This window comes from Eucalyptus grandis, chromosome 5 (assembly GCF_016545825.1).
Source record: "Eucalyptus grandis isolate ANBG69807.140 chromosome 5, ASM1654582v1, whole genome shotgun sequence".
NCBI lineage: Eukaryota > Viridiplantae > Streptophyta > Magnoliopsida > Myrtales > Myrtaceae > Eucalyptus > Eucalyptus grandis.
The window spans coordinates 32,728,000-32,740,144 of NC_052616.1; the positions used below are offsets into that span (position 1 = coordinate 32,728,000).

Below are 12,145 nucleotides of genomic sequence, written 5' to 3' on the forward strand. Positions count from 1 at the left end.
CTCAGCAAGCAACCAACAACGCTTAGCGACCTAGCTAAAGACCTACGGGCGCCGGAGTTCCCGTGAACCGGATAGCCACAAGCCCTGGCCCAATGTACACAAAAGGGCAGCGAACAAAGGAAAAAACGAAGGCTTAGGGCGCGCCCGACAAAATTTCTGTTTCTTGATTTCTCTGTTTCTCTATTTCCCGGAACAGGTTTGGAACAAATCCATTTGGTAACGCAATTTGATTTCTTTATTTCAAACAGATTTCTATTTCAGAAATAGAGAAACCAAGAAATCAAAAGCTGAAATTTTTAACTTCTCGCTTTCAAATAGAAATCGAAACTGAAATCAAACCATATAAAAGAACATTGCGCTTTCTTGCTAACTTAATTTACTCATAACCACAACTTCACAAATTATTGATAATTTTCTTTTTCTTATTTTGCTCGTGTTTTTTTTTTTTTTTTTTTGCATTTTTTTTCAATTTCTTTTGATAACTTCTTCTTTAGGATGAAAGGTAATCGAATGGGTCCCCAATTTTAAAAAACGACCAAAGCTCTTAAATGCTTACTTAAAAACAATTGGGCTCTTTCCTCCTAGAAAAGGCACGCGCGGCCAGTTAAAGAAAAAGTTCTTACGTAATAGATGAATAAAAAACGTGCCTAGAAATTTAACCTTATTTTTTTACGGATTCAAAATTCTTGCAAAATCATAATAATTAAATTGTTACACAATCTTGAATTTTAATTCGAAGGCAAGAGATTCAAGAGAATCTCTCTCTTTGCTATGCAAGGGCCATTAAAGGTTCATTGAGCAACAATAAAGAAATTAAGGATGAGCAACTAGACTGATTCAATTCGAGAATCAAAATAAACCAACCTTCCCTCGATCGGTTCCTAACCATAAACGTTACTTTAAGGTAGAATTCTCATATATTCCTTTACACAATTAATTTTATTTTGTTGATAATCTTGTATAATACTATTTTTTGATAAAATGACAAGGCTGTATAGGCGCCATTGATGGCACCCATATTCATGCTTCCGCAGTACTTGTCTGAACCTACGCAGGATGAGCTTGCAAACAATACATTGACCGAGGAGGTAAACCAAATAAATACGCTTAGGAAAACAATTTCTAATAAAATGGCAATGGATAATAATATACCGGAAATTCCATGAAATTGTATTTTCAACTTTTGTAATGTATTAGTATTATTTCGACTATTATTTTGTATTTGAGGATTTTCTATGTTATTTTAGTATTATTTCGACTATTATTTTGTATTTGAGGATTTCCTATGTTGTTATTTAATCAATTTCTATTCCTAGAAATAGAAATTTTGTTTTGTTATCAAACGGATTTCTGTTTCAAAAATAGAAATTTTTAGTCGTTATCAAACGGGTTCTTTTGCTCAGAAACTTATCCGGGGAATAGAAATTAAGAAATTAATTTCTGATCAGAAATCAATTTCTGTTTCATAAATTTTGTCATGCGCATCCTTAGCAGTTGAGCTTGAGGACGTCTACTAGGAGGGATAGTCGGATAGAGCTCACGCGCGGCCAAGGTATGAGCTTAGGCTCCCTCTCATTCCTTCGTTCAATCTTAGCTCTCACTCTCTCGGCTCCTCTCTGAACTGAGCCCTCCAAAAGAACCCCCTCAAAAACCAGCCCCCTCCTCTTGAACTCGCCCTCTCCTTTAAATGGTCAGCGGCAGGCGTGCATGGTCTCTGCCACCCATCGGCCTGCCGCGGCCGGCCTAATCCCGACCAAAGTAGCTCGTCGCGACGTCCTACTTTGCTTCCCTGTCTTTGTACCTTGCTCCTTTTCTTTTTATGTCGAGAGCATGAGGGAAAAGAAGGAGGGGAAGAGAAGGCTGGGCCAGTCTTAAGCGAAAATAATGGAAAAATGGGCTGCCCAATCGAAGAGAAATAAAAAAGAAAGAAAAAGAAAGAGGCCAGGCCGGCCTACCCCCGGCCCGGTGGCCCAACCTCGCTTTTTCCATTTTCTTTTCTCTTTTTAATTTTTAAAATAATTCATAATAATAATTTTTCAAAATTTTAATACTAGTAATGCAAATGCTCCTAATGTTTATATGCCGTGCAATTTAATGACAATTATTTTTTTAGGGGTTAAAAACTAATCCTTTAATTTTATGTGCGTTAATAACCGATTAAACGGGTTGCCTAAATTTAGGTATCAATAGTAAGTGCAATTTATTAACGAGGACGCATCAAATCCCAACAAAAAAGCATTCAATCAAATGGGCATGATTCAATGCCTAATGACTTCACCTAGCTTTCTTTTTTAATCTCTATGGAGGGGAGGGTTTAAACTAGATTCTCCCTCCCCTCCCTTTTTTTTTCTTGTTCTTTGGCTTATTTGGTTCTTTATTTTCTTTTTCTTGCTTTCCTCTTGTTTCAAGGAGCTTTCCTCTTTAATTCTAATCTAGATCTAGAAGTTTCTCTATCCAGTTTTGAGGAGTTTTCTATCCCGATATAATATGTATAAAATTTTGGGGTTTTGCTTTCCTTAGATTTTGTTGGCATATATAACTCCAGTTTTAGAGGATATCACAAGAGTTTCGTGAAGATTTCATACTCACAAGTGTTAAATTTCTATGCATTCAACCTTGAACCTTTGAACAACGATGGTGTTAGGGATGTTGAACACCACCAACAAATGAAGATCTCAACGTATACTCATTATTGAACATGGATTCAGTGATTAGGCATCGATTTTGATTTGAAGAAATCACAAATCTGCTTTTTGAGGGCTTAACTCCTAACCTTGTTATGATGATTCATCTTCTTATCTGGAGCTTGTTTTGTGTTGAATTTGTCTGGTATTTTTCTTGTTTTGTAGTTGGACTATGTTTCTTTATTGTATATCTATGGAAATGAATGAAATGTTTCTTTGATAAAAACGAAAAATACACCTTGTGTATGCAAACAATGTGCAAATACGAAAAAACTAAGGGGACAAATCCAATCTTATCAAAGTAGCGTTCAATTTCAGTACCAGTGCGCAATTTACAACAACATGCATGTCACACCTCAATTTATTTTTCACAACGACATGGGTTGTCACGACATGCTCCATTCCAATAATGAATTCATAATGCAGAGTTGCACAATCATCTAACTTCATGTCTCAAACCAACATTAAAAAAATTCAATCGATGGTTTTAAAGCATGTATGGTCAATTTTCGAAAGATGGAGTTGATTTCATAAGGAAAAAAAAAATCACATGTCAATAATTTCCAAAAATAAGTATTAAGAAATAACCACATGAACGAGTTTTTGGTTCTCGGACCAATAACCCTACTGGGTCTATAAACCTAAGATCGGCTAATTTGAGATGCAAACAATTCAATTATTCTCCTCAATCCCAATAACTTCATATTTCAGTTAATCGATGTAACATTACTTAAATAATCCATACAATAGCTACGCTTATTTTAGCAGCACAAGGACTTTTTTTTTTCTTTCCAAAATCTAATTTATAAGTTAAGAGAAGATTTTCAACTATATTATTCAAATGTCTAAGTTGATTTTGACATTTTTTTTTTTTTTTTGGTAAAGGTAAGTAATATATTGATTTTGCAAGAAAGAAGACAAGAGGGAGGTCTGGCACCAACAAAAACAGACACTCAAGAAGACAAAAGTCTAGAACGAGTGTAAGGGTACCATGGTTCCCAGAAAAAAGGAGAAACAACAACAAAAGGAAACAAAAGACAACAAAAACTAGAAAACCTCCATCAATCAAAAATAGAAGGATGGATGTTCCAGCTTCATTGAAGTCTTCTATTTTGACATTACGACTACTAATTTTAGAAAAAAAAAAAAGGAAATTAGGCCCTACCCGATCGCTCAACATGTACATACCCTCCTTGGACCTAACTTCATTGATCGAAATTCCCTTAAAAATAAAACCAAGCTTTGTTTATTTTGTAAAAAGTATCATTGACTAATTTAAAAAGTATTATTGAAATAATTAGTAATGAAAAATTTTCCATTACCAACAACAATTTATGTTTAAACATTTTTGTGAATAATGAAAATATTTTTCATTTATTCAATTTTTGTAAGCGATACAAACGATTCTTTTGAGTCATTTTTCGTGAAATAAATGAAGCCCAGGTGAGTCAAATATCTAAGATGATAGATGTCTATAGAGAGAGACAGAGAGCACTAACCTTGAGAGACAAATTGCAAATGAGAGCCCCTACTAGTGCATTTTTTAATCCTAGGCTTATTTAGCAAGGGCTTGCACCGGGCCGGACTTGTAGCGCTGGGCTAAGCTCCATGACTACACAGAATTTACAAATTAAAAAAATTTGCCATAGAATTTAATTTTTGCATTTAAATTTACTGTTATTCTCCTCGCATTCTTAGGTTAATTTTATCTAGTAAAAGCATCATAATTTCCTTTTTACTATTTTCCATACTTATGATGTTTAGCATCGTGACATTTTTTTTCCCTCTCATTGATCTTTGGACCACTAAAACTATGGTATTCTATTAAGTTACATTCATAATTGACATTTTAATTGAAAACTGGGAATGACATGTCTGGAAAAAGCATGGACAAAGTAACTAGTTTACTGGGTATTAGAACTTGATCACCAAGCAAATAATTTAAAAATAAATAAATAAAATTGCCAAAGTGATTTAGCTCAATTGATAAGTTTGAATGTCATTACTAGTAGCCCTGTTTGGTAGGCGATCTGTAAATCCATGATCTATAAATCCACTATGAGACCTTCTAGGTCTATGATATGTCCTGGCCTTGGCATGGGGTAATCTACCCTCCTCCTAAACTTTTTAATACAAAAAAGAATTTGTCAATTGCTAGATATTCCCCTAGATAATATTCCCAAAAATAAGATAATAAGCATATTGTAAAAATAACACTCCGAACCATGATATCTAACATAACAAACAAGATCACACCCAAAAAAATTAGGCTCCATTCATTTTGTAGAATATATTATGTTTCCGGAAAATATTTTTTAGGAAGTCATTTTCCAAGAAAATAATGATATTTTTCGATGTTCGGCTTTGAAACTTAAAAATAAAGTGGAAAATATTTTCACTATTCAATACTGATTTGATTTTATAGGAATAATTGTCAAAAAAATCAAATTTTAAATTTTTTATTGGACCAATTTTTTATATATATTTTTATTAAAAATTGAATGTTTAATTAATTTTTATTTTTAAAAAAATAGAATTTTATTTATTTTATTTTTTATTCTTTCTTTCTTTTTCTTTTCCTTCCTCCTCCTTTCTCTCGCCGCTGCATGCCTCGCCCACCTTGCCACAGGTCGACCAGCAAAAGCCTCGCTAGCTTGTGGCAAGGCTCAAGTTAGCCTATGGCTGACGATCGGTCAAGGAACAAGAAAAAGGAAAGGAAAGGAAAAGAAAAGAAATAATTAAACAATTGATTAAAAAATAAAATGAAAATGTGTTTGGTGAAAGAAAGTGAGTTGGAAGAACTTTTCCCCACTTTTGAACATGTTTTTTTTTTAAATAACGGAAAACGTTTTCCTTAACTTTATTTTTTTTTTTTGAAATGAATGTCGGAAAATCAAAACGTTTTTCTGGAAGTTATTTTCTATGAAATGAGCAGAGTCTTAATCTTAATCTATTTGGCAAGACCAATCTTTTCATGGAATTGTTCATAGGACATCCTACATCAATTCCCTTCGAAATCAAATCGTGAAAGCATAAATTCTTGCTGATTTTTTTAGAAATATCATGTGAAAAACTAATTTTGGAGCTTCTCCCTTTAACTTAACTGACAAGTAAGTAGGACCAATTTATCTGCTTTTCTACACTTGGACATGCCGTTGCGGAATGATAACTGCTCATGATCACTGGAGTCGCTTTTCCTTGTCATCTTTGATAATTATCTTGAAGTGTATCCCACATTGAATTGTCATTAAGTTGTGTCGCCGTTGGCACTATTAGCACCACTACAATCGTGGCTTGTCAACGTCAAATTGCTCACGAGGCCCCAATACCAATTGACGCTGATCAATTACACATTTCTCCTTGCATTATGCAGATTTAAGTTAAACTCAAAGTTGAAGGAACCTTTTTTCTGTAATGATTTTTATTCCTCTGGGTTTCACCAACAATTCTCAAAACTATAGATGGAAGATGTGCAATTATTTAATATAAATGAATTAAAAAAATAGTCTTAATTTTCCCTAAAGCGTATATTGCAGAATATTGCATGCATTACTGTTGTATTTTTCCATTTATAGCCTTGTTTGTATTGGTACGGATCCATCAAATAAATGCATCCTAATAAATACTTTCCTAAATTTATTTACTTTAGTAATGAGAATAATGTATTAGCACTTAGACAATGCTTAATTTATTACGTATTATTTAGAGTGGATACTTTCTTGTGGAACATCCAACATCACCCTTTTATATTAAAATATCAAGTTGTACTTAAACCATTAAGCAGTTATTTGTTAAAATTTTAAAGTTAATTTTTTTTGAACAAATTAAAGTTAATTAGATGGTACCTTTCCGTGCAGGATCAGAAGCACCCGCTCCACTTTTTTCGGGCCGGGCTTGAATTTAAGCCCGAACTTTCCGGCCCGTTCACAGTCTAACAAAGTCCAGTGAAATACTTTAACGCCAGCTAGAGTAGCGGCTCCCCCCCACCCCCAAAAAAATACAGAAAAAACCACCTCTTCCCCTGCAGTTCTGGTCAAATGTCTTCGGAAACCCGTCCGGACCGCCGCGATCAGGACCACCACCACCACCACCACCACGACGGCGACCACCACCACCACGGCCACCACCACGAGTAATCGACCCCATCCATATCCATGGACTTTTTCTATCTCGTTTCTCTTTTGTCCTTCGCCAATTTTATTCAGTCTTCTTGCGTACTCCCTTAATCCTTGCTGAACGATAACGTTGGCCCCTCCTCCTCCTCCTCCATCTGCAGTGAATCCGCAGGAGCAGCTTCGTGGGTGGGGCCGGACGGGAGGGTGTACCACAGCCACGACGGTCTCGCGCCTCACTCCCACGAGCCTATTTACTCGCCCGGCTTCTTCCCCAAGCGAGCCCCGCCGATCCTCTCCAGGGATTTCAACGAGCGGGCCTTCACTGTCGGCATTGGAGGACCTGTTGGTACTGGGTATGTTGCTGATTGACCGTCTTTTTTGTTTTCCTGGTCTAATTGCATTGGAACCGTGCTCTCAAATCGGCACTCCGGAAGAATTCAAACTCGGTTGTGAGTGCTAATTTACTGAAATTTCTTTTTTGGGTAGGAAAACGGCTTTGATGCTGGCTTTGTGTCAATTCTTGAGAGATAAATACAGTCTTGCCGCGGTAAGTATCCTTTCATCAAGAACGGTTTGAAAATTTGAAGTTCATGGCTTTGAGGATAAGCTCTGTTGTGCTAGAGGTTTGCCCCTTAAGAAAGTGAGAAGTGAATTCTTGGTACGGCAATTATGAGCCAAGAGAGCTCATTTTCACACACAAATAACCGAATTTGATCGACTACATCTCTTGTTTGACTTGTCATCATCTAATGTCTCTTGCTTGACCTATTGGACAGCATTAGGTCAATTTCGTGACTTTATATTGTGCTTCTTCGGCTTAATCATGATATGCTCAACCGCCCAACAACCTACTACACGCCCCAAATTATAACGGACCTCCTCTTCCTCAAAATACTATTATTCAATAATATAATTAAAACATCAAGATTTGGTGGTTGAAGAAACACTGAAATTTCAATGTACATCCGATCAACTAATGCTCTGGCCATAGCAGAGCACCCGTGATATTCATGAGTCGTCCAATTAATCTCTTTAGCATACTTGATATTCCTTAGTACTACATTCTGTCACAACATAAATTTTAAGATTTTTTTTTTCCCAAGCTCTCTTGATTTATTATGAGGTTTCTGGCTTTGCATATGCAATAACCATAAGCACGATGCGCTGGCCCCAATGGACTTCTTTCTCATTAAGACTCTTTCAGTCCCCCCAAAATTTAGCTATCTTGTCTTATGCATTGTTGCCAACAAACTTTGCCCTCCATTTAACATGAGAGCTGGACAACAATTCTCCCATTTCACAGTGCCCATTGAATAAGTCACAAACATGGAGCCTTTGCACTTACAGTGCTTTTCAATTCAATATTTTTTCAACAGTTGGGTCTGATTCTGACTTTTGCAAGAAGTTCAGACATTAGTCTCTGCCTCAACAGCCTGTAAGCTTTCCCTAAAAAGGACCACTAGATCACCCTCTTAGCAAAGAAAAGCAAATTCAACTTTCTTGCATTTTGGATGTAATGGAAGAAGTTCCTTCTACCATTGCCTTGTCATGAACTTGGTGAGGACCTCTTTGTGATTCATCCCAAAGAGGACCCGGAATGCATAAATATAAAGTTAGAGAGAAGAGAATGGGATCCTTTCAAACCTTTCTGATCAGTGAGTTACAAAATGAGCTCCATACAATAACACCTGGCAAACAAGGTGAGTTACAAAATGAGCTCTATCCAATAACACCTGGCAAAAAAGGTGTTATGGGAATTCAAGCAAAGCTTCTCATGAAGCTGCTGATCTAAAACCATGAAAACTAGTAATATAAAGTTAGAGAGAAGAGAATGGGATCCTATCAAACCTTTCTGATCAGTGAGTTACAAAATGAGCTCCATACAATACCACCTGGCAAACAAGGTGAGTTACAAAATGAGCTCTATCCAATAACAACTGGCAAACAGGGTGTTATGGAATTCAAAGCTGCTGACCTAAACCATGAAAACTAGTGATATGAGGAACTTTAGGAATCAATGAATTTGATGTTGCTTTACACAAGTTCAATGCTTTCCTACTAGCCATTGCTGACATGACATCCTCAGCGGATAGTTCTGGTGAATCATATAGAGCTGTATTCTCTATGAACAGATGTTTATCCATGATCATGGACTATGCTGTGTAACTGGGAGCCATTAGAACAACTTTGTTCTGTGGGCTGTTCATGCTGTACTACATTGTTGTTGTGATCTGCCACTTTACCCTGATCAATTTTATTACCTACTTATGGAAGATTTCTTATAGAATGATAACCTCTGTCAAAGTTGTTTCTCCAATGACAATTCGTTGAGCTTCAAGCAATGTCAGACCGTGACTTGAAGTTAAGGAGCAAGAAGAGACTGATCTTGTCCTTTTCCTGTTTAGTAATTGCTCAGAATTTCAGCTAGTTGGATTCTAGTGTTCTCTGGAATAAACTTCTTCGGCTGCTTTTAGTGCAAGATTAATAAAACAATGTTGTCTTTTAATTAGTCTCATATTAACATCTCTCTCTCCACCATCCAGCGGCCTTGGCCACCACTGCATTGCAATTGTTGTTCGTATTCTTGCACCCTTCAGATTTCACTTGCTGTCATTCGTCGCCCGTGACTCGTCAACCTTCAGCCCTTCATTCATTAACCTTCAGCCAGAGACAAAGTTTCCCACTGTCTCGCCCTCTATTAATAAAGACAAAGGTGCTGAGGTTGTGACCATTGAAAGGGATGTCTTAGCCTAGGGTGACATCATATCTTGGCTCACAACCTCAGATCCAATGTCGTAAGCCCAAGTATGAGGCTCGAAAAATTGATGGGGCTAGAGAGAGAGGGGGCACGGCTCGTGTCAACAGAGGCTTGGTGGCGTGGGTGGCAAAATTGTGGGTCTTAGAAGGAGTTGGGCCTGTGCTGGCAAGGCATGGCGACTACCGCGGGGGCGTTGCATGGCTTTGATTGAAGAAGACGAGGACTTCCGATGAAGCTCCGTTTCTTGTGAGCTCTATTCATGAACTAAGAGAAAGAGAGAGAAGAGAGAGTGAAGGCACAAAGGAGAGTCAAGAGAGTGCAGGCATAAATGGAAAAGTGAGGAGAAAAGAAAAGCAAATAGAAAAAGGATAGAAAAATGGAAATGATATTGTTTTATTTAATCATGGGTCACATCACCAAATTGCCATGATAAATTGGACCGACAAACGTGACTGGACTGTCACATAAGAAAATCCTGGTGATAATTTGAGGACTTAAATCGCATTTCTTTGCGAGTAGTACCACATTTGTTTAGTTGAAATGTTTAAAACTTGATTGCATTCCATACAAAAGGTTTAGGACAATGGAACAATTTTCCCATTACATTGTTATGCATGGACTCTATTGTCTCTGCTTGTCTGCTTTATCAAGACTGCACTAAAAGAATGACCAAAAGCAGTTTCTTTGTTTCAGGTGACAAATGATATCTTCACGAAAGAGGATGGTGAGTTCTTGGTAAAGCATGGGGCACTTCCCGAGGAAAGGATACGGGCAGTGGAAACAGGAGGATGCCCACATGCGGCAATTCGTGAGGACATTAGTATTAATTTGGGTCCTCTTGAGGAGCTTTCAAACTTGTACAAAGCAGACATATTGCTATGTGAATCCGGGGGAGGTAACTTAGCCTTGTTGCTTTCACTTCAAGCAAAAACAGAAACAAGATAACCCGTTTTTCTCTCACAAAGTAAAGTTGGCTATGCCTACATTGATTCTTTTGTGCCATCTTGCCTTAGTAAACACAATGATAACATGTGGCACTCTTGCAACAGTATACTATTTCATTTGTTGCACTCAATCTGGTTATTGGACCAAGCTCCAAGTGTTGGATAAATGACATGGCATGTTGGAAGATTTGGAAAAACAGGCTAACAATAAATATTTGTAGTCAAAGTTTGTTACAGTTGGGTTTGGAAGATTGCAAAGGCATGCGCATATGATGAACATGCGGTGTGTCTAAGAATGGTGCCTTAGACCTGGTCCTAAAAAAGGAAACGAATGGTGGCTACACTACTGTTTGATTAGACTTGCATCCTCTAAATTCAACTGATCAAAGCATAAAGATGGTTTTATACCGTTTATGCAGATAATTTAGCTGCGAACTTCAGCAGAGAACTGGCAGACTTCATCATATACATCATCGATGTTTCTGGAGGTGATAAAATTCCTCGCAAAGGAGGCCCAGGCATCACCCAAGCTGATCTCCTGGTACATTTTCTTCTCCTTTTTTTGGTGAAATATCTTTATTTCTGTGCAAGTAGCAATGGCATCTTGCTTTCACTCAGGTGATTTGTGTAATGGAAATGATTTTATTGCCATGTGTCTCTACTTCAATATTCCAGGTGATAAACAAAACTGACCTTGCGGCAGCTGTTGGAGCTGACTTGGCTGTGATGGAGCGAGATGCACTTCGGATGCGAGATGGAGGACCCTTTGTCTTTGCACAGGTGAGGGAAGTGTGGACTTCGCAACCCACATCTCACCCTAGTACTTTCCACCTCATTTTGCATTAGTTCCTTCTGTCTCTATATCCATCTGACTTTTTCTCCCACTCTCTCTCTCATGCACACGGATCGTTTCAGACCACTCGGAACAGAGAGCTTTGGGAAAATTTTTATGATGAGTGGTTTTCATCATCTAGACACATCCTTGTTTCTGGAGTTTCTTCTATGCACATTCTGTATATTCATGAGGGCATGCAAATTACTGAATTTGGACTTTCTTGAAAGAAATGATGGATCTATGAACTATATCTTTGCAGGTAAAGCATGGCCATGGAGTGGAGGAAATCGTTAATCACATCTTGCAGGCATGGGAGGTCGTGACGGGGAAAAAGCGGTACTGATCCTGCCATCTAGCGGTCCCAACTGGTCTTTCCTTCTTGCATGCTCTCTGACCGGTCAAATGTTGTGCCTTTGGCTGTTCACTGAAAGTTACTAAACGAGTCTGAAACTTAATAAATTGGTTTCAATAGTGCAGATAATAGACTCATGTTCAATTAGAGAATGGATGTATGCACGATTTATTTATTTATGACGATCATGTAGTTGCATGAATTGGGTAACACGGAGTTATCCGTGCTAGTGGGTATTGATTTACTTTGAATTTGCTATTTAACCCACGCAACACGCATAGAGATGGGCAGGGGATGCAGGGAATCCGTGCCTTGTTGAGTACCACCCTAGATGGGGCAAATTTTCCTGCCGAAATGCCCCAGGTGTTACTAGGCGGGGCAATCGGTGGTGACTGGCTGGTCTAGGTCCCGCCCCTGTCCCGTGTATATTCTTTGAAAAAATATGTTGTCTTTGATA

General features: G+C 37.7%; 1 protein-coding gene across 1 annotated transcript; it reads left to right on the forward strand.

Annotated features, from left to right (window-relative positions):
- Positions 1 to 6,652: 6,652 nt before the first annotated feature.
- On the forward strand, positions 6,653 to 11,932 carry LOC104444822 (urease accessory protein G). The gene is made up of 7 exons (XM_010058578.3): positions 6,653 to 6,816; positions 6,961 to 7,152; positions 7,286 to 7,346; positions 10,251 to 10,452; positions 10,921 to 11,042; positions 11,177 to 11,281; positions 11,596 to 11,932. The coding sequence occupies exons 1-7, from the start codon at positions 6,722 to 6,724 to the stop codon at positions 11,677 to 11,679; spliced, it is 861 nt and encodes a 286-aa protein (XP_010056880.1). The 5' UTR covers positions 6,653 to 6,721; the 3' UTR covers positions 11,680 to 11,932.
- The last annotated feature ends 213 nt before the right edge of the window (positions 11,933 to 12,145 follow it).